Source organism: Oryzias latipes, chromosome 15, assembly GCF_002234675.1.
Source record: "Oryzias latipes chromosome 15, ASM223467v1".
NCBI classification, from domain to species: Eukaryota; Metazoa; Chordata; class Actinopteri; order Beloniformes; family Adrianichthyidae; genus Oryzias; species Oryzias latipes.
The window spans coordinates 4,205,092-4,233,075 of NC_019873.2; the positions used below are offsets into that span (position 1 = coordinate 4,205,092).

The 27,984-nt window shown below is 39.1% G+C and overlaps 1 protein-coding gene across 20 annotated transcripts in view; it reads right to left on the reverse strand.

Annotated features, from left to right (window-relative positions):
• The window catches only part of LOC101166243 (collagen alpha-1(XIII) chain), a 141,625-nt gene that overhangs the window by 31,240 nt on the left and 82,401 nt on the right, over nt 1–27,984 (reverse strand). For 7 of the 20 annotated variants that reach the window (XM_023962974.1, XM_023962971.1, XM_023962978.1 and 4 more), the window contains 17 exons: nt 27,635–27,661; nt 21,911–21,961; nt 20,334–20,369; nt 19,865–19,891; nt 19,589–19,615; nt 17,426–17,452; nt 17,003–17,029; nt 16,807–16,833; nt 15,344–15,415; nt 12,149–12,241; nt 9,222–9,263; nt 9,092–9,109; nt 8,615–8,641; nt 7,896–7,940; nt 5,617–5,661; nt 1,296–1,331; nt 1,158–1,211 (listed from right to left, as the gene is read on the reverse strand). In XM_023962974.1, the coding sequence (XP_023818742.1) occupies nt 1,158–1,211; nt 1,296–1,331; nt 5,617–5,661; nt 7,896–7,940; nt 8,615–8,641; nt 9,092–9,109; nt 9,222–9,263; nt 12,149–12,241; nt 15,344–15,415; nt 16,807–16,833; nt 17,003–17,029; nt 17,426–17,452; nt 19,589–19,615; nt 19,865–19,891; nt 20,334–20,369; nt 21,911–21,961; nt 27,635–27,661 (681 nt within the window). Of the gene's footprint in view, nt 1–1,157; nt 1,212–1,295; nt 1,332–5,616; nt 5,662–7,895; nt 7,941–8,614; nt 8,642–9,091; nt 9,110–9,221; nt 9,264–12,148; nt 12,242–14,105; nt 14,169–14,641; nt 14,684–15,343; nt 15,416–16,806; nt 16,834–17,002; nt 17,030–17,425; nt 17,453–19,588; nt 19,616–19,864; nt 19,892–20,333; nt 20,370–21,910; nt 21,962–27,634; nt 27,662–27,984 lie in introns of all 20 variants that reach the window. The other 13 variants (XM_023962970.1, XM_023962965.1, XM_023962977.1 and 10 more) reach the window with 10 other exon arrangements.

The following is a 27,984-nucleotide window of genomic DNA, read 5'->3' on the forward strand; positions in this document are numbered from 1 at the left end:
AGGGAGAGGATGATGAGATTATTTAGCACCACTAGTGCAACTGAACATTACAAGGACCGAAGTTACGGTCAGAATCATGGCGATTGAATGTATTTTACATATTGTGAATCCACACTGCATCATTCATTTTAATGTTATTAAAATGAGAAACTTCGACATATGAGTGTTGAAGAAGTATAAATTAAGATGAAAAAACATTTAATTGAATTCAAGTAATATTACATTTAGTTTGATAAATATGTAAATTTGAGTTCTACAAAAAACTACTATGTTGGATAGACGCAAGAAATTAGGAAATTAGGTTGAAAAAATTTTACTCAATTACCCTTGTGTGTTTAGTTTGTCCGTTCTTTTTCTCCAAGCAGAAACTCTTTCTTTTGCTGATGCAGCAGTGTTACTTTTTTGATGGACGTCTAATCTGCATACGCCGTGACTGAAATCTCAGACTCGGTCTCACCAAAGTATAGCGCTTTCTTTTTTTTTCTCCACGCGTTTGCATGGTGACTCCGGAAATCGGCGATCCATTGAGAATGTCTTTATGTACCTGCTGTAACCCAGGGTTACCGAGTCGAGCCTAATTACGCCAACTCATATCCGTCTTTTGGAACCGACATACCCAGAGTAAGCAAGTTCAGGCGGAATTCAGCCAGAGTTCAGGCTTAAAGTCAGGCTAGTTTAAACGTGCTTCCTGGAATACCCCCCTGGTATGTCGGGAATTTTTTTAACTCTTCCTTTGAACTTTTAGAACATGTGTTCCATCACAGCAAACTACACACAAAAACATGCCAGCAGATTGAAATGTGTGGAAATTTAAATGAAAGTGACTGAGTAGTTGATAGAGATATTGGAAGGCTTTGGTGGTGAACTGTACCCTGAACCTTTCACCCCTGAGGCTTCCTCTAAGCACATGTAACAAGTCAAACAAGTAAAAGGTACACCAGTTTCCACATTTACAAGCCATTTCCTGTCTCATGACCTTATCAATCTATCTTTTTCATTATCTTTCTCCTGGGGCAACATTAAATCACCAACTAACCCTTTTTGACAGAAAGACAGCTGACAAAAACCCAACCAAGGTGAGCAAGCAAACTCCAGAGAACTCAGCAGACACATGCATAACCAGACGTTTTTGGATGCTCATTCCATTCCAGTCCTACCCTGTAGCCCCTCTTGCCAGGAATGCCAGGGGTACCAGAGATTCCAGCCTGGCCCTTAGTCACAGAGGGAAGCCGTTACTGCTCACTGAGGTTAAAGGCCAATGAGGTATCTATCAAAGCTCTGAAAATGAAGTTTACCTTCAGCCCGGGGGCACCCGGGAAACCTGGCTCTCCCTACAGCACCCAAGAAAAGATTACAGTAAAAAAAAAAAAAAAAAAAGGACAGGGGAAAAAGGAAATGAAAGAAATCAACAGTAAAGCAAAAATCATGCCACACAAATGTAACATGAACTGTCAAATCTTTGTGCTGCACTTGAAGTTGGCTTTACTTGTTTCAACTGATCTGTGCTGATTCTCACAAGTTTTGATCCAAGAAACTCAATATTGAAAACTACCACTAAATAAATGATGATTACAGATTTTTAATAGCAGCAGAGACTCAAGTTTTAAGTTGATTTACAAACATAAAGTCAACCAACAGGGAAAAAAGTAAACAACAAAAGAAACATAAAGAGAAAGAGAGGAAAATGAAAAACATAAAACATATTTTCCCATTTCAAACAGGTAACATCTGACTTAGAATTATTTCAGTATCTTATTCCTCAGACCAAAGGTCAGACTTTATGCTTAGAGGACCGGTGTCCAACATGTTTTCCAACTAACCTGCTCCTTATTGGTTAAACACATGATAATCAGCAGCAGATGAGATGAGATTTTTTAAAGACCCATTCCAATAAAAATCATATTGTTGGTGTTTTTAATATGTTGTTGTGGCATTTTTATCTCCTATATACAATCAAGTCTGCAGAATGGGACTACAGTCTGTATCAGGACTCTCTGGAGTATTTTACTGTCCCCAAATGACACAGGTCTGTTTTAAAGTCGCACTGCGATCATCTTCTGATCTATTGTAAAAGTGTTTCCAGTGATCTTTTAGGATGATGGGTCTTTCGAACAAATCAAAAACTCTTTCATTTGTTAGGACATAGTTTCTGCAGAGTGGCAGGAGTTTAAATTCACCTCTGAGTTTTGGGTGGCAGAAGTAAACCTCCGTTGATATCCCATCATCCTTTCGTTTACACTCTCTAGCCTACAGCAGCTCACAACCCCAAGCCAACAATCAGGTGCAACAAAAATGGCGAGCAATATTGGAGCCATGCGGCTGAACAGACGCCAAAACAAGAAAAAACTAAGACGTTAATGTTTCTACTTGTCTGCAAGTGAATGCGTAAGAATGGAACGGAGCAGGGAGATTTTGGCCCCCCCATTTCAGTTACTACATCACAACTGACAGCTTTTCAAACTGTGTTTTCTTTTATCTGCTCCAAATCCATCATGATTTAAATAAAGAAATACTCATATTTGCTGGAGCCGAGATAGGCTCCAGCAGCCCCGTGACCCCAAAAGGGAATAAACGGAATAGAAAATGAATGAATGAATCATAAATAAATAAAATTTATCATGAGAAAAATGCTGCAAGAACATGTTAAAACTCCAAAAACATGATTTTCATTAGAACTGGGGTTCAGTCTGTTCCTGCAGCTGCTCTTGGATAGCAAAGAAAGGGTACGACAAGGTTGTTCTTATCTATACAGGAACCCGATTTCCCTGAGCTGATGAAAGCTCAAACTCCTCAATCATCAACACCAAAGAATCCGCCTGATAAATCCCCTCAGCTTCCTAAATGCCATTTCACAGCAAACCTACATGTCTTTTTCTGCACACAAACTAGTTTTGTGTTGTAGAGTGAGCATCATTTCACTTTTATTTCATCAGTGAAGTTAAATAGTCGGCTGGGCTGCACGGTGGGGCAGTGGTTAGCGCTCTTGCCTCACAGCAAGAAGGTCCCCAGTTCAATTCCCAGCTGGGGGACCTGAACCAGAACACCAATGGGGGACCAATTGTCCCTGGTTGTGGCCCTGCGATAAACTGTCCAGGGTGACCCCTGCTTTTGCCCACAAGTGGCCGGGATAGGCTCCAGCAGCCCCTTGACCCCAAAAGGGTTAAAACAGCAGAAGATGAATGAATGAATGAAGTTAAATATAAGGCAAATTGGATTCAGTTATAATGAATCATAGACATATGAAAAACAGAGAAACTTGATAGCCAGGAAAGGTAAAACTGATACATAAAAGATAACAGACTTGTGCAAATGCAGACCCACATCCTTCTATCTTTTTTTTAAGGTTATTTGATTTGTAAATATTTTAGTTGTTTACTTTGCACATGATGTACTTGTGCTCATATTGCGCCGTATTACATGCCTCTTTCAAATGATAGTGATGACACATGGTTCAGATATAAGTTGACAAACATTTCATTTACACTTTTCAAATTAGCATTTAATAAATTGCTACTCTTCCGTGTTGTTGCTGTAAAGTCCCACTCTGACCATCTTTTGATCTATTTTGTTCCGCGTTCCCAGTGGTCTTTTAATTCTAATGATGCAGGTTTGTAGCCAAAGTCAAAAAGACGTGCAGTTTTCTAGGACATAGTTTCTGCAGAGTGGCAGTAGGTTATTAGACTATTGGTTGAGCGAATGACCGCCCGCCCTTCCCGACATCCATCGTGTTTACACCCTCTCCCTCTAGCTTTCAGCCCCTGTCAACTCCAAACTAACATTACCAGTGCTTCATAAATGGCGAGCGATATTGGAGCTATTCAGCCGTACAGTTTAGATCCAGATTCCAACTCAGGCGAGGAAAAGAAAGATGAGCACGGATCTGTTTGTCTGTAAGTGGATGATCGGAATGGAGCAGAGCAGAGAGACTGTGTTTCTACGTAATGGATAAAATGCCATTGGAAAAAGATTATATCTTCTGCTACTGATTCACAATGACTTGAATGCAGAATACTCATACTTGCAATATTAAATTCTTTTTTTTTTACTTCTATGCAACAGCTGAACAGAAAGATAGTCGCTAAAGGCCTCTTGTGTTACACATATTTTATCCACTGTCTGGTGTAAATGTTAGTCACAGATACTCAAAAAAGCTTTTGAGCTAAATTTTCCAAATATCTGTCCTCCATTTTTAGAAACATGCCACAAGAACATGTTAAAAACATCAAAATCACAGTTTTCATTGGAATGAATACTTAATTGTTCTAATGTCTGTTTGGTTGTCGTGATTTTCTTACTGAAATGACTGAGAACCAATGTCTGCATTCTTTTTTTCTCAGCTTTAAAAAAAACAGCAACGATAAAACAATATTGTACATATACATTTATACCTACCAAAGATAATGTACAGGTATGTATGACTTCTGAAATCTTGGAGAAAACAATTGATCTGGAGAGTTTGAAGATTGAAGTGTAGGCAGTTTTTACGCTTGGCAAACTGAAGAACTGAAGCCCACTTCAGCAGGACCATCGAAATTAGAGAAGTAAAGGAGCTCCTTCACATTTAGGAAAAAAGTTTTCCGAGGAACATTTCTCAGAAAAAGTCAAAGTAAATGTAGAGCCGCTCTAGACCACACATGATAGCAATCATCCAGATGAGTAGAGCCTATCTACTCCTCTGGTGCTATCTACATAAGACAACGCCAATAAAAAAACTAAATAAAAAACAAGAATATACTTGATTTTCAAAGAGGACACATCCACTTTTCAAATGTTTTCAAGCTGAGAACGTAGATCTTCTGCAGAAGCACATCGACGCTGTATGAACTGTTTTCAACAATGAAAGCCCTTTAGTTTTCAAAAGTCAATGCAATCTGATAAAATGCAGGGTTGTGTCAGGAAGGGCATACGGCATAAAATCTCTGCCAAATCAAATGTGCGAATCAGTGTAAGCTGTGGTGATCCCTGACAGGATGCGCTGAATGACAGAGCAAGCATCAACTGCCTGGACTTTAATCTTCAAACTCTCCACATCAATTCTTATCTCTATGATCTCAGAAGTCATACATACTTGTACATAATCTTTGGTAGGTATAAATGTATATTTACAATATTGCTTGTTCGTTCGAGTTTGACTATATGCATATCATTGAAACTGTCAACATATATCAGTTCAGATCTTTTTCTGTCCTCACACTTCAAATAAATGAAATGTAAATAGATTTAATGCTTTATAGAAGGCACAGCAGGTATGAGGCAGTAGCTGCAAAACTGTTTGGAGAATACATTTGACCTGAAAGTGACCTTTAGATTTAGGTAAAGGCGGGAGATCAAACAACCAGGTGCTCAGTCTTCATCAATACTTAGTAAAGCTTCTGAGAATTGCAATAGATTGCATCAGTAAATCCTAACAGTGTTGTTACTTGACCCCAAGAAGGACATCGTGAGGGATTACAGCTCAATTGTGTTCAAAGACAGCTGGAAAAGTCTGTTCTGCAGAAATGTCCGTCAAAACCAAATTTCCACCATCTTGACATGAGCAGCTACATCTGTGAGGCTGACATGCATAAATAAACTCCATAGTGCCACACACAACTGCATGCTTTGCTGTGATCCTACCTTTTCGCCCCTCTCTCCTGGGAAACCTCTCTTTCCTTCATCTCCCTGCAAAGCAGATGGAAAGATCAGCTGAGAGAAGCAGCAGCGCAGGACGAGCTGACACGCCTTTCAACCAGAGATACATCAAACTAGCCCAGCGGGGGGAGAACCCTCCTTCATGACGGCTGGACATCTGACTATTCAGTCATGACCAGAAGAAGAATCAGGAAGAGATGGCTGCATTGGCTGGACTACTGGAAGTATGTTGGTCTATCATTAAGCTTTTTTGTAAAAAAAAAAAAAAAAAAAAAAAAAAACACAAGAAAAAGAAGTCAATCTGTTAAAAATGATAAAAGTATTAAGTTATATTCAAACTGATGAAAATGTTTGACTAGATGGAGAATCCAGAAGAAGAAAAAAAGACATACGGTATTCGCCTTTGTGAGGGAATTTTGTAGTCCACTAGGTGGCGCACAAAACCTACTTCAAAATTCTGACCAAACCAGGCTGGATCTGAGTGTCTCCTGCCCTCTCAGTGACCTTCCCTGGCCTGATGTGCTTGTAAGAACCTCGGCAGGAAAAACATAAAGTCTGGGCTGATTTCATGGGAAAGCAGCGTGAGACGGAAGAACGGCTCAGATGTGCTTCAATGCAGTTTTATGCACAGAAGTTCACAGTGGCAAGGTTAGTCCAGTCTGAGAAACTCCCAACCATATCTGGATTCACTGCCATTCCCACATGTTTTAGTTAAGGTTGCCTACTTTGACCTCTGGTTCCTTCACAGGTTCTGTGTTGTCATTTGGCTTTACTGCGATGGGACATTAAAAATGATTTGCTACATCAAAGAAAAACTTAAAGGGAAAGGAAAGGCCACATTGGAGCTTCCCGTCCCTGCAGATTATCTGAGCCATGGATAAGAGCAGGAGCTTAGTGTGCATAGTTCCCCTCGCAGCTCTTGAGCCAAGGTTAAATCTTTTTAAGTCAATGTATGCAAGCATGTGAATGAAAGATCAAATCTATACACAGAAACCACAATACTTGATTTTAAACTGAACCACAGGTTACACCATTGAACTGAATGGTCGGGAACGTGAATGGCTGCAAGTTTTTTCACTGACTGCACCAATGCCTCTCCCATAAGTCTGGAGAAATTGTTTATTTGGGTCAAAAATGTCAGAATATTAGAGCTGTAACTCCAAAATATTTTTACTTGGCAACACTGAGATTTATGTTTTAATAATTGCTTATTATGCAAAGAAACTGGTCAACAGAAACGTTTTCTACAATCGTTGTTGAGGTGTTTGTTATTAAACTAGAAATACAAAGTATGTGATTTTGCAATGAGTCACAACTGAAGCTGCAATCACTTTCTGCCAGGTAAAGATTAATAAACACACAAGAGGAACGGCTTCTCTAGTCTGCATTTAAGACAACTTCTACTGTTTCCTGAAGAAAAAAACAGAATGAAGTGCTTCTGCCTGGCATCCAGTCATTCATCTTTTGATTGACACTTAAGATACTTCTTTTCCTTTCTTGATTTTCAAAGTGGGACTGATTGCTAAGGATGGCAATGAGGCTCCTGTTTGCAGAAGCATTCATGAATTTGAGTCCACAGTGTCTCAGTAGGAGCACAGTGTTTTTTTAACGTCTTCCTAAAGAGATTTACAAGACAACATCACAGATTCTTTTTTATGTAACTAAATATCTTCATATAAAAACATTTTATTAGCTAGATTGGGAAGCCAGATAAACATGCCTTCATGGAGGGGAATTCAGCCTCACAACACAACAGCCTCTTTCTATAATTCTCTGTTTTCTGGGAAAAATCCACCACACCACAAATCACACAGCTGCCTGTAGGTTTGGTTTTAACAGTCACAATATTAGCCAAGAAACTTACACTGCTCAGCAAACAATTCATAGGTGGCTGACAAAAGTATTCTTCAAAAAAAACCTCATTGCTGTTAAGTCTTGAGAGACAAATTGAGAATCTCAGGACAGTTTTTGATTCCTGGTTCTATTCTAGATTGATCTAAATAATCTGAATGTGGTGGTCCCAGCCCTCAAGTGTTTTAACGTACCACAACTTCTAAAAAAATTTTCAATTTATAAATGAAATCTGGATAAAAAGTCATTTTAAAAAGGAACCCAATGACAAATCTGGCCTTCACATTTACAATACACATCCGGCCTCAGAGTGAGGCTGGATTAAAAAAAAATATGGCCAGAACTTTGGAATTTAATGTCATGTTTCTCCTGTGCTGCTAAAACAACATTTTAAAGAGCAGCAAGCTGAACACCTTGGGGCCTTCGGGACCTGGGGGGCCAACATCGCCTCGATCACCCTAAAGGGAATCAGGAAGGTAAGTATTAATTTAATGCTGACATAAAGGAGCTAATTAATAGCAAACAGATGTTGAAAGGACAGAAAACAGGATTCCAGCATTTCCTGCCATAACCCTGTCTGTCTAGCCTCTGAGCATGTTGTGACAGCTGTTCTGAAAAACTGTCACCATTTAAATCTGTCAATAAAACACCAACAGCTACATTAGAATTACGACACTTGAGTAAGTGATGCAGTTTCAAGGAGCTTTAAATTCACTTTGAAACTTTGCAACTGAATTTGTCTCCAAGTGGGAATGTCAAAAACATCTCCAGCAAAAATACATTTTTTCAAAAGGATTAGGGTCGTAAAAATCTGAACCAATATATCTCAAGCTGCCTTGGAACTGGAGAAGGTGGCCGGGGATGCAGAGTCTGGGGCATTAGCTCAAACGGTGGCCTTTGCAATCCAGGAGGAAAGAGGTGGATTTTAGAAGCCGTCGTTCAAAACAAGCATTTTGTGTTCAAGTTGATGACTATAGGAAAACAATATGTATCAGAATAAATATTGAAATTTTGGTCTAAGGAATGAAAAAAGACACAGCGTATCTATGTAAATTGAGTTGAAATAAAAAAAAACTCTCAATTCTGCTCAATATATTCAGGTTCAAAGGTTAAGCAACAGAAGAGAACCCACCTTTTGTCCTGGAACACCTGGCTCTCCCTGGAAAAATAAAGCAAAGTGAGAAAATATTTGTTACGAAGCACAAATCCAACGTGGCCGACAAGTGCATTATTTTATGTTGAGCAGAGTCCAGAAAAGCAGGTGGTTTTGGCTGTCTGAGAGCTACAACCGTATGTTTTCCATCCACATGTTTCCCTGGTGGCACCGTAGCAAAGCTCAGCTATTACTCCCTCTTCTAGAGGCTTGTTACAGTGAAAGCTAATTCCTTGTGTGAGTTTATTGCAGTAAGAGATACTTATGGGGCTCTTTTAAGACTTACCATAAAAACTTTCAATTTTTGCATTGATAGGATATTTCAGTAGAGAAAATCTATTAAGAAAACCACTTGAGTCACGTTTTGCTTGGAGTGTGTTTGATTGTCCGAACCGGGCAGTCATCATGAGGGTTAAAATATAACTTTTGAACTAGACAAGAGACAAGAATGTTTACCTTTAGTCCTTGTAATAGCTGCAGAAAAAAACACACAATTGGGTTACCATAAGAACACATGTTAGTGGCACAGCAATGTTTTAGGTTTACTTTGGGAAAATGATAGAATATTGAAGCTGAGCTTGTTTACCCTTGGGTCTTTTCCTGGTTTTCCTGGTTCCCCAGGTTTACCCTGGGAAAATTACATCATTATTTTCACACTAAATAACAAATTAAAATGTTTTTCTACAATCCCAGGCACATCTGAAAACTTGTATTTTCTAGAACAATTAAAAAAGGCAGTATAATGGATTGAGAATTGGTTTATTGCTAACTAACTAACTGACTGACTGACTGACTGACTGACTGACTGACTGACTGACTGCAAAACAAGCAGGGCAGCGGCATGGTTGGAAATCACTGCTTTGTGTTGATATCCCATCATCCCCTTGTTTACATTCTCTCACTGGCTTACAGCCCCTCAAACCCCCAACTCAACATTATCAGTCCAACAGAAATGGTGACCAATATCAGATCTATCCAGCTGTACAGTTTAGATCCAGATTCCAGCATAGACGAGGACAACAATGACGTTTGTTGGTCCAATTGAATCGGTTAGTTCAAAAGGGGCCCAAGTCCAAGAGATTTGTTTTTCCAGGAAATGATTTTAATTGCATAGCTTAAAGGGAGGCTACACCAAATGATTAATACTTTACCCAGATTTAGAACCAGTTCATAGCTTACAAATGTTATAATATGAAGCACCTCACTTTTATCATTTCAGAGGACTAGCAAACTAAAGTCTCTGGACTTGGGCCCTTCTTGAATTAAACAGGTGTGCTGCCATATTGGATAACTAGTGCTGCCATCTATGAGATAAAGCTAAACCCATGCAAGAGAGGCCCAAGTCCAGGAATTTTGCACTTAATGCATTTTTAATGTCAAGCATAGTCAATACATTACAACGGAATTGGGACTTTTTTGCACATAATCAGATAGCTTTTCCCTTGAAGACCATAGAACATTTAATATCTCTTTTTTGACAAATTGTGGACTTGGGCCCCTTTTGAACTAACTGATTCAATTGTCTTCAAGTGGATGCACCAGAATTGAGCAGAACACAGAGACTTCGGCCAGCCCATTTCAGCTGTTGCGTTACAACTGAGAGCTATTTAAAACCGCAGGGGTAACTACTCCTGATCCATGAGGATTTGAATAATAAAATACTTAAAACACAGTTTTATTCATCTGAAAAATGAACATGTTACAAGCACCAGAAATATGATTTTCACTAGAGTGGGTCTTTAGTCTCTTTTTTATTTTAATCTCTTTTATTTCAATTTCTTATTTCAAAGAGTTCTGAGGTTAGGATCTGGTGCAAACTAAGTCTATTCAGGATGACATGTAATTTTCCAACCCAGACCCATCTATCTGAATGTCAAAAACAGAACAGCACATGTTCTGTGGTAGGATTTACTGGAAAGAATATGTTTTCAATGGCTTTTAAATTCAGTGACAAAGAGTACTGCACTGCTAAAGTTGATTCCAAGATAATCTTTTGGTTTTATAATTAATATCAAAATTAAAATGTGTATTCCTAAATTTAAACCCAATTTCATTAAACCAACAGAGAGTGTAAGAGTCACTCGTATTTCCATGTTTGATATAACTGCTTAACCTTTCCAAAAAATCCTTTTTGCATTGGTTGCATTTGGGCTGCTCTCATTTTGCTGACATGTATTGACCATCAGTCTTCTTTTCTTGTGCTTTTGTATGCGGAAACTGCTCTGATTTTTTTCCTGTATGAGTGGTTCCTCTGTACTTGGATCATGGTAAATCCTGTCTGTCTGTTTTACCTCCTGTCTGATGTATTCCCTGAAGCCCTTTGTGCAGCTCAGGATTTAGCTGCCAGATTATCGCTTCATGATAGAAGGACTTAAGGTTTGTACGTTTTTCAAATGTTTTTTTTCCGCATTTCTTCTGGACTCTGAATCAGCAGTGGACTTTGAGAGTTACTGTCCTGTGCTTTTTGCAAGTTTGATCTGTTTTGGTGACGCCTTGGCAAGTCTGTTTCTCTTTGTGTGGATAGTCTGTTTTGTGTTAAAAAGTTGGCCATCAAATGCAGTGTTGGGTTAAAGACGTTGCCCAGACTGTATGTTAATTATGTATAAACAAGGAACAGATACTTGAAATATTTTCAGACCGTTTTAAGCACATTTTTTTCAAAAAACAAAAAAGAGAGGTACAAATTCAAACCCTTTCAGTTGTATTAATTCTGACCAAGCTGAACATACATAGAAGCTGTGCGATGTAAAGTGCTGATGTAAATATTGTCAGTACTTTAACTCCAAAGACTTTGCTTCCCATGAACACAAAAAGTCACACAAACCCAGGATTCAATTTCTAAGACTTAATGACCAGCTCTGATGAAAATGGGGTTTTTGCTGTTTTTAACATCTTCTTGTGGTGTGTTCTGATGATGGAGGGCATTTAAAAAAAATCTAAGATTAAAACTGTTTCTTTATTAAAATCCTTCTGAATCAAGAGCAGAGGAAAAAATGCCATTGGAAAAAGATTCCATCTATTGTGTAGAATATAAGCTGGGTGGGCCACAGTCTGTCTGCTCTGCTCCATTCTGATGCATCCAGTTACAGACACATAGATCCATGGACGTCTTTGTTTTCCTCGTCGGAGCTGGAATCTGGATCAGAACTGTACGCCTGGATAGGTTCAATATTGCTCGCCATTTTGTTGCTCTGCTACTGTTAGCTTGGGGGTGTGAGGGGCTGTAAGCTAGCAGGAGAGAGTGTAAACAGAGAGCTCGGTTGTGGGTGACAGGAAGTGGGAACGGGATTGCTCCACGACAATGGTCCCGACTACAACTCAGAGGTGAATTTCTTATGAACTCCTTCTGCTCTGCAGATACTATGTTCTAGAAAATGACACAGTTTCTTTATTTTATTTTTTTTGGCTTAAAGCAGCATCATCACAATTAAAAGACTGCTGGGAACACTTTGACAATACTTTACCAAATCAGTGGCCCCATCACTGTTACGACATACTGTATGGATCACTCACCGGAGCACCACTGGCACCATCAAGCCCTGGGGTACCTGGGGGTCCAGGGGGTCCTGGTGGTCCTGGGGGCCCCTGCACTCCCGGTTCACCCTGCTGAGAGACCTTGAGTTTTAACTTTCATTCATTTGTAATTCTTAGCCTTGCCACACAAGCCATGCCAACACACCACAGCAAAAGGAGCAAAGTCAGTGGCATTTGAGAAATGAAGGTTAGCTCAAGAGCAAGGCAAGCAGCTTTAAAGCGTATGCATTGGAACTGACCTTACATAGAAGCATTAAGGACTATCTTTTTATACATTTAAACATTTCTGCACATTTTTGTTCAATTATTGGGAAATTGTACATCCTCAGGTCAACACCGGTCCTAATGAAAGGTTTTTGCAAGAACAATCAGTGTTCAAAAGTCTAAAACCTGTTTACTTTGGGCCATTATTGAACTCAGATGACACAAGAAAGTTTTTTTTTTTCTGGCTCTTTTTCAAACATGACTTTATTTCAAATGACGTATTACTGGATTAAGAAAAAACGAGTTTCAGAAAATTGCAAGTCAATTTACTGACCGTTCCCCATAAATGAGTGATGAGCCAGTCAACAGCAAACACTCGGAAAGGTCAAGACTTTATTGTTGATAGACAATCAAATTTTATGACTCAACATTCTTTTATTATTGAGTTTTAGTGTGTTTTACTGTGTACTGTGTATTGAAAGTGGGGTAACAAGAAGGACCTTTGTTGTCATTGTAAGGTCTACAATGACAAGAAAAAACACACATTCTTTCAGATTAACAGCATGGACGTAATGCTTAAAATATACAGGAAAAACAAACTTTAATATTAATTTCTGATGAATTCCTTAAAGATATCAGTAACTGGCTAATTCAATGCACCTTGTGTGCTGCCCAGCCTGAGTCTGCTCTATTTTTAAACCTAAAACTCCTGGCCTGACGCTTGTTCCTAGCTCAACAATCTTTATTTCAAAGTTACAATGAGTGACAGTTTCTCATAAGACACAACTAAATGGAAGTGCAAAGATGGCTGTTTGAAAATGCATAGGCTCAAAACTTAAGACACTTCCGCTGTGACTCCTCTCTGCTACTTGGATTTTAGGATTTAGGAAATAGTTTCATCATCGTGTCAGAGCTTTATTTTAAAACTTTTCTTTCACAGACTTTAAACTGCATCGTATGTGGTAATACTGAAATCTGAATTTAGTATGCCTATGAACAGATGGTCACTGGAGTGGCCAGAAAACAAATTACCCACGAAACAAGACAACAACACAAACATAGAACTGTATTTGGGATCTGCATAATTTCTTTTCAGTCGATTTCTTGTTGTGCTTGATGCCAGCTCAACAAAAATGGCATACAACTGTACACCTAACACTAGAAGCAATAGTACATTAGAACTCTGAAAATGGCTAAATATATCCACTTGATGTGGAAAACTAAACCTGCTAAAACAAATCCGCTGTGATTTCAAGATTTGCATCAATAGATGTGGTGTAGTGAGGCCTCTCAGCTTTGCTGAGGCTATGTCACATCCACAGTTGCAATCCAAAAACAACATACTAAAAAGTTTTTTTTAATCATTTTGCCATTCTGGGGTCAAATTATTCAAAAATAAAGGATTGTTCATTTTAGTTTTTTAAGTTTAAGCAAAACTGATGATAACAGTTGAGAAAAAAGTGAAATTACTTTGTAAGTTTGACCCAAATGTAATTATTTCGTGCTCATCATTTTAAGTTAAATCCTCTTTAAAACACGAACTGTTTGCTTATATATTATTTCAAAAATGTCTTTGAGTTTGATCATGAAGGAGCATTCTGAAGCAGTAGCAGCCAAAGGTTGGTTAATAGCAGCATCATGAGGAATCGGGGAGGATTTGATGATGGCGGCTGACATTCTCAAAGTGGGCATTGGAGGACGGAGCAAGGTAATGGGGCAGAGAGAATTGTACCTTGAGGCGTTTTAGGATTAGAGGGCTTATTGAGGGCATGTTGCGGACGGTGATGGGCAACATCTGCCAGGGGGGAGTCACAAAGCACAGTTGGCCAGCAGTGCAAAAAGGTCACGGGGCAAAGATCACCAGGAGGCCAGAGAAAAGAAACAGGGCAGAACCAGGAAAGTGAACGGAGATGGGGAGGGGATGTGGAGGGAAAGAGAAATAGAACATGATAATGAAAAGCAAAGAAACGGGAAGTAAAAACAAAACAAGGTTGGAAAGAAAAACTGTGAAGTTGAGGCACCTGCAGAGCAAACTATGGGCCTGGTAGGGCACATGGGATGGCAGGTAAGCTTCTTCTCAGAAGATCGTATCAACTCACTGCAATAATTTGTATTCATGTCAAATGAATGAGTATTCAATTCATGGAAAAGCACCAGCATCCCAATGAAATGCCATCCAGACCCCCAGCTTGCAGCGGAGGAGAAGTGGGCGTCAGTCTTGCCACAAAGAGAGTACAGATGTATGTTTGCGGCGCACATCAGACTTACTGAAGCCAACTGTCCAACACAGGGCTGTACAATACGCCGCTTCTGTTGAAATGACCAGCATTGTCAGGTACAGGTTTAACATAGCCCAGTGCAGTTCCCACCACTACAGCAGTATTTCCCAGCTGAGACCAAGGAATGCCAACTGCTTGCAACTTGCCTCTTTTTTTTCTACACGCTGTACTTATTTCCACAGTTGCAACAAAGCTAATGTCCACGATCACGTTATCAAACCTGTTACAGCTCTGGTACTCCATATGCAACTCAAATATAGATCATTTTGTGTGATACAATGCAATAATTTAATACAGATCTGTGAAAACAAAATACCAGAGGTACTACTTGCATTGAAATATGTACAGCATGTTGTGTGAATAAAATTAGGGGTATACATTTTTAAAAAAAGTAGGCAAGTGTGCTGCAATTCCCCTCACAAATCCCATCTATTCACCACAAGTGGAGAGAGGTCCACAGTTTTCTGGGTTGTTTTTACAATAATTATGTTAGAGTAAGCCATGACAGAAGATGAAACAAAACAAATCTCATGTAAAATGTACATTTTTCAAGTCAAAAGCGGTTCTCGGCCATTGAGAACAGAAGGCTGAGGGCTGCCTTTGCCTGAAGGTAAGGGCTCTCTTTGTGGCACGACTTGGCGACACCCACAATGGCGGTCATTAATCAGGGTGTTCAAAAGCACCCACAAACCTTCAACGTAAGAGCCTGACTGGAACGCAAGGCAGCCAGGGTTTTTAGAGGAAGATCCTGCACAAAGAGAGTCTACACATAAAGGAAGCGGTCACATCAGTCAGGAGGGGGGGGCATGGACAGTAGCCAGTAAAGATAGCAGCAAACCCCGTGATAATGTACTGCTGTCAATATTTAGTTCACCGGAGTCTGAAAAGATGCATTTCATTTAGATGGATATCAAGATGATCTGAAGGCAGACTTGGAGTTTGACTGAGACCACTTTAGCATCTCATCAAGCTACAAACAGCTGACCTGACTCTGCTAATACCAGTACGACTTTAAATGGAACTTTAGACTTACGTTACTTATATAATGAAACTATTAAATCTGGCTGCTTAAATCTGCAGACATAATTTGGCTTTGGCGCACATTCACAACTCATAGTCTGAATCTTTCATCTATTCAAACGTTTTGGTCATAACTTACAGTTAAAACTGACTGTTGTCATCTATCAATCTAAAAATATCAATATCTAAAAATCTTAAGTCTATATCAAGTCCTGTGTGGCTGAAAACAAGGCTGCGATCGCCAAGACTAACCGACATGCAGAAATGGTGGTGAGGAACTCTCCTTCAAAAGTTACCATACACATTTGAAGTTGTAAATGACTCACTCGTGTTTGCCATCAATGTAATTTCTGCTTTAGAATAGATACTTTGCAGTATTTAGTAAACAGAAAAAACTCCTTCAAAGATAACATTTATCTCCATACAACCCCAAACCCAAGGGACTCACTAGAGGGCTGGGACCCGGGGCGTGAGCCGATGGACCTCCCAGACAGAGTGCTGTGGGGGGGGGGTCTGAGAGGACTATGAAAAACAAATTCACGAGGCCCATAGGTTCTGGACAGTGAGACTTTCAACCCATGAATCCTGGAATGTTCTCTCTCTAGGTTGAGTGTCCCACAGCTGGTAGTGACCGTAGATGTGAATCACAGCTTCAGATACTTCTACTGGCGCTTTCATGTACTCTTCTTCGCTAAAAGCTCAAATTACACTAAAAATTGAGTTATCGTTCAGAAAAACATGCAATTACACAAAAGAGTCTTATTCTTGGCAACACCACACACAGGCTCTTATCACATCTGACTTTGCGCTCCTGCAAGCCACCGATAATTGCCATCATTTTTCTCAAACCCTTAGGGACAGCACGGAAAGGAGCCGCAGAGCTCCACATGTGCTTCCTATCATTGTGCCGCCCGCCATTCTCCTTTCCATCTATTGCCCCAAAATCTACTCCCCAACCCAACTTTCTTATTTTGTTCTGACAGAACACAACAGAGGTGGAGAGCTCACTGTGAGCACGCAAGTGGAAAAAAAAGCAGCATCCGTCAGTCTCATTAAACCACTGTTGAAGTATGTACACATAATTATGTTGCAAAACAATGAGAAACAGTTACTACCAGAAAAGTGTTTGCTTACCCGGTGTGTGTAGTCTCCACAAACACCCTGTAGAAAAATAATCCCAAACTTAAAACTCACATCATTTTACCCTAATGGAGCTTTCTTTACATTCAGCTTGCATGAAGACATCAGGTTTTACAACAATATTTACATCTTAAACGGAAACACTTAAACTATTGTCATTTGCAAAAAAGTACTCTAATCCACATCTTACCTTCTCCCCTTTGGGTCCTGGTTCTCCCTGAAAAAACAAAACAAACGGTTAAGAAACTGATCAAGATTTTGCACAGACTTGTTGTTTATAGCAGGAATTCATGGAGCCGACTGTTGTTCAAGTGATTTATAGAGTATTTTTTTCTGCAATGTTGTTTTCTAAAAAAAAAAAAATCTTTTTGGCTTATTTTCTACAATTAGTGCCTGTGCACAAACTCATCTGAAATAACGTCTGACTGTTGATGAAATTTACCCAATCAGACGTTTTTAGCTTTAGTAACTAAAGTAATTCAAGATTTGAATACATTTCTTGTTAGAAAGATACCCTTATTAACACCATGTGATAGTTTAAGCAGATAAAGCAAGGAAAGTCCGGCTTATCTCAACCTTTATGCAAGAATTGTACAAAACTTTAGTAACTTACTGGAAGTCCTATTGGACCACGCGGACCCTGCAAAACAATGGCAACACAGGTTGGTTTTAATTGAAGCTCAGTTGTTGATAACACAAATTACAATGCCGCGTCTTCAAATAAAACATGCAAATATGTTAATCAAACTGATGAAGTTATTGTTTCCGGAGACACAGCAGCAGTCATCTGTTGGAGACAGACGCTCCATATGACTTTCCATTAGAGGCGAGCCGATTCCTGTGTAGGCAGCTGTCAAAGCTCAGTCACTGCTTGATTAATGAACTCTGGAAAAAGACCCAGTAGGAAACCTCCAGCAGACCCCATGCTGGTGACCCTACAGGTTTAACAGCTTCAAAGCCATGTAATGAACACAAGAGGATATTTGTACATTTACCAAATCAGTCCTCAAAGCCAATTTCAATAATCCCTAACATTTAAGCTCATGATGGGCCCATAAATCAACATTTGACTTTAAGTCCCCCGTCTGGCTTCAGACAACATACTTGGACTGAATGGAATGGAGCTCCTTAAAACAGGGCCAGAAGGCATAAACTCCCCAATGTAATCAAACAAGCGTCTACATACTCCCTACGAAATTCAGGTTTGCAACCGAACTGACCTAAGCAGCAATAAACAACTGTGAGCATTTAAACAGAAGCACTACATTCTCAATGAAGCTGGAGGTCTTTGTAAAGGAAAAGCAGACAATTATCTTTACTGGCATCAACATTTACTCTGTTTTTTTATTGTAACAGAAAATAAGAGCATTTATTAGTTTTCAAACCTCTGTTTTGAATCTGTGCGGTGATGGATCATTGACTATGGACTGGACTGATTGAGTCTGACATCACCCATGGAAAACGCTTAACTTCCAGCTCCAATCAAATGAAGTCAAGTCAGTTGCAATTTTTCGCTACGTCACCATGTTTGAGCCAGAATACATCAAAAGGCATTGACTGGTCCGAGTCAGTCTGAGTTACTGTTTCTATGGCAACCACTCTCGCCAATCAGGAGTGAGCTTGTTGGAAGGCCACACCCCTTCCACTTGAAAGCACTTGACCACCGCTTGACTACACAAAATCTGTCATTCAAACATCTTGAACCTTTGACGTGAGACTATACTTTTATAGAGGCATTTGATTGGTCAGTTTATAACTTTAATAACTTGCAATACAGAAAAAAATAGCATTAAAAAAGAGAAGATGTCAAGAAAAGGGTATCAGATCAAGAATAATTCTCCTGTGGAGCCGCGCTAGAGGCAGGGAGGGTGAAGTGTCTTGCCCAGGGCCACAACGAAAGCCGGCTGGGGTGAGCGGGGATCAAGCCACCGACCCTTCAGTCATTGGACGACCTGCTCTACTGCCTGGGCCACTGCCACCCCTGGCGGTGGACACCCTGACAAAATGGTGAACACCCTGTTCAGTGCACTACACTGGGAATGTCGAGTGAATTCGGACACAGCCAGGGTCATGATACCATTATGCCTGAATTTCCCTCACGACCATAGACCTGATGGTTCTGCTTTCCTGATCCTTTACAACTCCAGCTCTGTAGGTATCAAGAGCACATTTTGCATTTAATGTATGTCCTAATAAACACACTGATCTTTAGACATGGCACATCATCCTCATCATCATACCTGTAACCCAAAGAAGCCCAGGCAAATGAAGACAAAACAATACACCTGCATCAATTCTGCTTTATTTAATTATTCGGCTTATTATTGTGTAAAAATCCAAATGTCTTTAGATAACATCTTAGATTTAAATGATAAATTCCCTGCAGTTCAGTTAGTCCTGCTCTACCTGTATCATAATGTCCACTGTTGGCTAATACAGGGTCCAATGTTTTTAAAATATCTCATTCTAATGTTAAAAGGGTGTAGTGTTATCAAGCTTTCAAAAGCACGGGCTAGAATCCCTCTGTGCTCGTTTGATTTCTTAGTCATACTAACACAGACTGAAAACAGGAGTGTGCCTAACAGCTCCCATCTGTCAAACTTTCTCCTGCATTCAGCTGTTCATGCATAAAGCTAGAACCCACTCTGTTTTCCTGAATTCCCTCCAGACACAAAACAAACGAGCAGCAGAAGCGACTGCTGTAAAGCAAGTGCTACCACGGTGGTGATGGTATTGTAGTGCCACAACATGCAGGACGTGTTTTATGAATACTTACTGTGTCCCCCCTCAGCCCGTTCTGGCCCTGCATGGAGAGTTCAACAATGAAGGAAGTCGATGGGTCAGAAATCAAACAAACTTTGCAGAGAAAGGTCTATCACTTCAATCCTTTGCAGTTTTAATACAGATCAAGACGTTTGAAAGAACATCGAGGGCCACAATGAAGTCAGTCATTTTTACTGTAACTTTCTAATTTTTACCACTTCTCTCTTCAAACTGAAGCAGTGCTCGTGCATTTTTTTAAACTTTTAGATTGTAATGTAAGAGAACTCACAGGCTTGCCATCCAATCCAATGGGACCCTGGGTAGAAAATTGAGAAGAGGATGCTTTAGTACAAAAAAGGATCAGGAATCAGCATCCCGTATCTTTGGGAACATTTAAGTGCATTGGAAGTAGTAGTTTAAGGTAAATAAGGTTCAGTAAATGAATAAACAAATTAAGTTTTTAAATTGACATCAGGAAAAAAAACTTATTTTTACAGTAGACTTAAATGTTGAGATACTAAGACATAATAGATATATGTTCTCAAACACACTATATTAAACAATGATTAATTAAGAAAGACGGTGTTTAAACCTAGCTGATTTATTCATCAATGATGATTGACTGTTGCTAAAATGCCTCATTACATGTAAAGAGATCAAATGTGACTTGTTTGTTTGCTGGTGTAAAATACCCAGATGGTACATAAATCAGCCTTCGATCATTTACTTGAGTTGTACTCAGCATGGCCGTGACTTACTGGAAAGCCTGGAAACCCTCTAGTGCCAGGTTGTCCCTGAAGAGAAAAAGAAAAACAGCATTTAACCTCCTAGAGTCTGGCAGAGAGATGTGCTGAAGCCAGAGCAGTGAAATCAGATCAGTGTTCTCCTTCAGCAACACACTAGGTAACAAATGAAACTGATTTGGACATGAGGAGAACACGCTCTCTAATAATACGTATGTCTAAGTGAGTCTAAGCACGGTTGGTGGATGAAAAACGACGAGTTGTGATCAAACAAAGATGTACCAGAACAAAAAAGGTGAATGAGTTTCTCTACATTATCTTGAATATTTCACAAACCAGCTTTAAACCTTTGTGGTAAACATCCACACATCTGGGATTTAACCTGTAATAAAGTGATCATGTAATAAAGACGCCACAACCTGAGCTCGTCATAGCTGTCACTATTTTTCTTTTTTTCATGCCAGTGTTGAAAAAAAGCTCCTGGTTCCATCTCAGAATGATGACTGGAGCCTCCGATGCCGGTCCGACATGCTGAGGTGAACGGCTTCCAGGGCTTTCTAACTGACTGCTTCTCTGACATCAGGTCTTGGCTCCTACTGTGCAGAGTTTCTCAGCAGCTTGTTTTTCATTATAACTGCCCGTAACCATGCAGGGAGTTCAGGCACATAGATCACAATAATCATCAATTACTAAAACAGATGTGTGCTTGGCTTAAGCTGGCTGCTAAATTGTTTTTTTTTTTGGTTTTTTTTTCTACCTTTGCTTAATGGATATGTTATCTATCAATGTATGTTCAAAATTAGGAGTGCAACAATAATTATACAAAATACTCCACCTTTCAAGTGTTTCAGTCAGGAGCGTTAAAGCACAAAACTTTACCTAATTTTTATAAAAAGTGTAAATCACCAAATCTTTGTCGCTGTTCTCTTGAAGTCTATTTGTGTTTACTTCACAGTCATCTTTGTTACATCAGGCCTCTTGTCTTCAAAGACGTTTTGACCAGCGTTAACCGAATGGGAATAGAGCTGTACCGAGTATCTTAATACTTAAAACTTCGCGAAAATTTGAGGATGAATATTTGTGATGTTTTGCTGGTTTGCTATCTTTATAAATATCATATATATTCAGGCAATGTAATCATTGCTCTAAAATGAAGAATATTGTTGGATTTTAAGTATATACACTAAACTAATGTGTTACTGAAGTAAATGATTCTCCAAAGTATTTTGTTGATTAAAAAATCAGACTGAGGTTTATTTTACTGAAATAAATTCTGAAAAACAAACTCATTTGCTTTAAACATAGACTACAATTTGAATAAATATATACAATATAATCAAACATAATAACAAGAATAAAAATATAATAAGTATAGATTACAGAATATTATATTTGGATTAAATAGTTAGAATTATGGTTTGCTTTGTGAATTATTGATCTTGATTCATAAATTAAATCAGATCACCACCAAAGTAATGATGGACAGCCCTTAACCTGAATAATGCATATTTTAGAAAAAAGAAAAAAAATTGTTTTTTCTTCCAAGTCCACTACAAAAGTTCATAAGGAGTTCCTCATACAAAGACACTTACAGGAGGTCCTCTGGGTCCAATAATCGATAGACCTGGCTCACCTGGGGCTCCCTAAAAATAAAAAAAGATGAGCGGAAATTACTAAAAACACTTGAAACTAGATGTCATATTTTCGCTTTCATGTTTCTCCATCACCTTTGGAGAAATCTGAAGGAAAACCATGATACCAGCAGTGCATTGGCCTGTTGGTAAGCAACTGTAGCAAAGTCATATTCTTTTGAGAGACATGAGTGCTGGTTTCAATCAGCTGTTGGGGGTTTTACACTGAGGCAACCTGCAGACAATCTGAAGGGGTTAGAGGTCAAACTTGCAGCAAATGAGTAAACTGCAAACATGCTGGCCAGCTGGGAATTCAAGCTATGGAGAATGCAAAGTTAGCAGGTTGATGTAAATCGGGATTCTGAGTTCTAGTTTCATTCATTCTTCAAAGCAGTTTTTATGGGTTGATTGATAGGTAAGACTTTACATATTATAAAGTTATAAATACAGCAATTGCCAAAGATTTAATGTCACTGTAACAGCTGAATGTTGAACAAATGATAAAAAAAAATGTCCTTTTAAATCAACACTAATTGGTTATCAAGCTATTCACTTCAGACTTGAGCATAGTAGTGAATCTTCTTTTTTCTCAGTTTATTCAATAAAACCTAAATATCTTGCTTTTATAGCTATTACAAAATAATGTCAAGAGGTCAAATCATAGCTCACTTTGCCAGTAGAGTGTGCTTTCTCTCTGTTACCATTTGTGTTCTCTTTTTACTCTCTTCACATCTTTATTGAAACTTTGGTACACATTACTTGTGCCAAAGACTTCTGCAATTACAACTTTTAAAAAGTTGGCTGATGTATATATATATATATATATATATATATATATGTATATACATTTATCTTAATATAAAAAACTTACTGTCAACCTTTTTTTAATTGTTTTAACATTGGCACAAAAACCTGCAAGTATGAGTAAAACTACAAGTTCTGGTTCATGGTTCATAGGTTCATTAGTAACTGTAAATTGTCCCTAGGTGTGAATGTGAGTGTGCATGGGTGTGTGATTGTGGCTCTGTGACGGACTGGCGACCTGTCCAGGATGTCTCCTCCCTTTGCCCACAATTGGCCGGGATAGGCTCCAGCAACCCCATGATCCCAATAGGGACAAAACGCGTTTAGAAGATGAATAAATGAATGTTCTGCTTTTGTGAAAAATAATATGGTTTGAGCAAACTCATTTAATCTAAAAACATACTCATATCAGAATGGAGAAGTAGGAGAAATCATTGAAATGACAAGATAATATCTGTATTGATTTTAGTTAAAAGGACAAGATGTGCTATCAAAGTATCAGCTAAAGAAACACATGCTTTCCCACTGTTTATTAAAACCTCCTATGGTCAAGCTCATTCGTCAAATTCTCCACAAACATTAAACCCACACATTTATGAGGTCATGCCACAAATGAACACCTGACACATCACCTCAGCACACCAACATGCTCGAGTGTGAATCTTCAGAACTTTACGAGCCTTCAGCTGGCTCATCTTAGAGACCAGCGAGCAGTAAACTAACTGCAGGAGTCACTCGCTGAGCCCAGGTTAACAAGCTAGGTTTTTTAGACATTTCACTAAATTGGAAAAACAGAATAATCAACTTTTTGATAATAATCTGCGTTTTGCTGCACTTCATTTCTTCATGACCACACACCATTTTTGAAGATCAACACTGCTTTTAGGCAACATGTCTCCAGCTGAGATTAGTTGGTGTTTAGGTCTTTGTAGAAGAGCAACTCATGATTCTATTTATGAAAAGTGAGTTGATTTTTTTAACTTGCACAATCTAACTTTTGTCCTCTGTGGGTTGAATGCTGGATGTATCAGTTTTCAGATCTTATGGCAGGGTTGCATGCACTTCTTCACAGTTCATTCCTACTGTCATCCGTGCTGTGGTCTAAACAGAAAAGTGTCTCTGGGATTTTGTTTTTGGCAAAGAGCGCTTCATTTCCACCATGGCAACCCGTCTGGTCCTTTCTTCAAATGGCATAAACCAGAAAACCCAAACAGACCCGACTCGGGTTTCCAGCCGCCTCTCCAATCAGCTCCTCTGCTCCGAAGAGGAAACCTAAAACCAGGATCTGTCTGACAGGACCAGATATCCATATGACACAAAGAATGTATCCAGAAATATGTTTAAATACCAAACGATGAAATCCAGGAGCAGGAAGGCCATGACACAGGTCCCTGAATTACTAAATGTTTTAAAACCCGAGTGAACAGAACCAAAAGCAACGAAGGTTCAAAGACGCTTAGACATTGAACACGAGAAAGCCACACCTTATATAGGAGCTTAATGAGAACTAAATTGAAGCTGTGACTCTCACATCCAGGAGAAGTCCCAGCCTGCCAGACTAATCAAAACACAAAACCGCAACATTAGACATTTCATCACAGGAATGTGATAAGAGCAGCTGTGATACCCAGGCCATTTTTCAAATGCTTCCTTGGTTTTTTTAGCTGCTTCAGTGAATCAGACAAGTGAACATCTGCCGATACATTCATGGAGATTTGATTACTTTGACTCAACAACAGGCGAGAGGTCAAGGTTACAAGTAAAAGGTAAAGAAAGCTCTTCAATATGGCCAAGGTCACTTGATGTAAACAGAAGACCACCAAATGAGAGCAGACAAACTAGATCTCTTTTCCTTTTCAACTAAACTAGCCTCGAAGTTTTCGGCTGAGTGTTGTTTTCTCGATATGTCCTGTGAAGCCTTCACATATCTGTTACAGCTCAGTTGGCCAGCGTCTGGGCCTAAACCCTTTCCAACAAGACTCACAGAGGTGTTGGGGAGTAGAAAGCTCTGGAAAACCTCTGTTTCATGTTTTCATTGTGGTTACCTTTAGGATATTTGACTCATAGGCCTCTTACAGCCAACCAGACCGTTTACAGTTTCTGCATCCCTTTGTCCTGTCAACCAAAGCAACCACTCTGAGACTCAGCACATCCTTATCTCTGTGCTGTGCTATAATTAAGGCAGCAGATGGAGCTGAAAGATAAAACTGATTTTGTTTTAACTAACCAGTCATTTGTAAGAGGCCACAAGCCATTATTTATTATTATAAATTATATGAAACTATACGGCAATAATCCATCCATCCATTTACTTAACTCTTCTGAGGTCACAGGGATGCTATCCCACAGTCAGGCAAAGGTAAAGTATACCCTGAATGGTTTTTCAGTCATTTGCAGGGCATACGGTTGACTGAAGTCCTATATATGACCAACAAATCTCAAACAGGTCTTGGTCCATGCAGGAACTTATTGTTCATTTTCTGTAATGCTCAGAAATTCTGAATTTGACTGTTATGTGATGAACATTAGGTTCATTTTTGGCATATATATTTGTTTGATGGCTCGCACCAAACATTTAGAGACAGACTGCAGTGTAGGAGTTGAGAATTTGTCAAAATGACTTAAAACTGAGACACTAAAAAGTTTTCTATAATTAATCCCATAAGAAAATTAAGAAAGACTTATTGTAAATATAAGTAAATATGGAGCAGCATTCTTTCTGCTTCAACTCTGATGAATATATATATATTTTTTTACATGTTCTTATAGCGTTTTTCACATGATGGAGGATATTCATAAAGAAAATTTAGCTTAAAACCTGAATGCAGCTTCCTACCACTTGGTGGCAGTGAGGAGTCAGTCAGGTGTTGTAGCATGCGGCAAAATGCAGTGTACCTGAGTCAAAAAAATGTTATCATCCAAGTAAAAATTCTCAAAACCTTCCCCACTTGTTTTTTTATATGCTTTTTTTAACCCAGGTTTCTTGCTGTTATGACGTCTTAGTTCCTATCGAGCCACTGTAGCGGGTTGAAGTGGGGGGTACACGCCACTAATTGCTGACTCTCCACGTTCTGCGCTGCTGAAGTTTCATGAGCAAACACCAGGAGATCTGATTGATGCTAAGACTACTAAAGTACCAGTAGAACTAAAATGGTCTCTCTGTTAATAACGTTAAGACAATCTATTTTGGTCCAAACTTTGTGAAAAAGTAACTTAAACATATTATTACCTTGTCTAGGAATCTTACCGCAGACTGATTGCCACAATGTTCACTATATTTGTGTTAAAAAGTGAAGATTTTTTTTCCTTTCCTCTGACTCACTGCAGAGAGCAGCAGAGAGTGTCGTCGATGTGCCTGTCTGGTAATTGTGCTCTGATACTACTTAGAATAAACTGAAGATCTTGATTCCAGGTGTGGTGGATTCATTCTGTCGCATTCGACAATCTTAAAACTGCTACACAGGAGAAAATGAAGTCAGTCGCAGAAGTCATGGAGAAGTTTTTAAAACAAGAAAAATGAAGAAAAAATTTGTGCGAGTCCCTTTTGAAAGGTTAAATTTATTTACAAATACAACCCTGATTTTATCAATGTTGGCTTTGTGCAACAGAGGCAGTTAGGCAGGGCTTAGTGTGTTGACTTTGGGCAAACGTTGTCCGATGATAAACCATAAAAGGACTTGATTATCAAATACAAATCAAACAAGACATAGGTCAACATAAATTAGCATGTTAATATTGGAATGGGCCTCGAATCACTTTGTACTAGAAAGATTGGGCACCAGAGTCAAAAAGGTTAATAACCTCTACCCTAAATGACCACACAGGTTTTTGATTTTGCCTAAAAATGATATATTCATAATTTAAAGACTACTGGGAACGACAGATCCAAAGATGATTGGAGTGGGACTTTCAGCTAATTTTACCGTCATTTCACTTTTGCAAGTAACTGTATGTCATAGAGTAATGTTTCAAAAACGTTAGTAGTAATATTTGAAGATAGTTAAGCCATGGCAGATTGCTTAACCCTTATGCTATCCTAGGCACTTTACCATTGGGAGGTGGGTCATCTAGACCCACTAGACAGTGCTCTGAACCTTTTTTCTTCAATGATTTGTGATCTTCACTGGTGTCCATGGATTACATGAAATCTTTCCACCTTTATCCACCTTTGTCATGGTAGGGAGAACACGTCAATGTAAAGGTGGAGTCATCTAAGATAGCACAAGGGGTTAAACAGACTGTGGCGAAACCTAAAGTCAAACTTCTTCTGTGCATTCTGGCCCCATGGTCCCCATGAGACACACGGGACAGATTTTTATTTTAAAAAAACTGTCTGCAAATCATATCAATGCTCCTTCTAACATGTCAAAGAACTAAGATGTTGCTTTGGGGCCACACACCACTAACAACAACATGATCAAATCCATAACTGTAACCGTGTTCATTTGAGACAGTTCTGCAAGTATTCATCGTCAGGAGCCTCTCCAATAAATGTGTCTCCACTTTCTTTGGGGAGTCTTAAATTAGAGCTTTCAGATCCTTATGTGACAAATAGTTGCTATTGTGTTTCCACAGACTAAAGGGTTCAGGTAATCCAACCAGGGTGGGAAACCATTTAGAGTATGACCCAAGTGCTGTTTAAAAATACAGGTCCAAGCCTGCGACATAAATCATGGACTACCTGTACACAGTGTGCTCACAATGCAGTGCACAACATCCAACACTGCTTTGTGTGTTTTGATGCTTTGCATGTTTATAAAGCTGAACTAAAGGGACCTTTGTCACAAAGAAAACCAGGATGAACAGAATAAAAATGCTGTTGACATGTACTACATGACATTTTTATGTGATCCTGCAAATAGTATAAGCTTCTAAACTTACCTTCTCCCCTGCTTGTCCTTTTAAGCCCTGGGATCAGTCACAGCAGACACAGTGGCATGCAAGAGGTGTGAAGGGAGGAGAAAGAGACACAAGAGAGGAACCAGTGTTAGCCATGGAGAGGGTTTGGGGCATGCAGCATCCTCAGGACAAGTGATGGGATGTTGGTAAAGTATTGGGGAATAAATGTGGAGGTTAAGCAGAACTGGATAAAACTGCTACACGTCCTGTTGTGTATTTGAATATATGAAGGCTTTCCAGTTGGAAACGTTTAAACGCTTCTTCATGACACATGGCAAATTAATGAAGTCGTTCATGTATTTAAAAAACTCAGAAGTTTGAAGATTAATGCC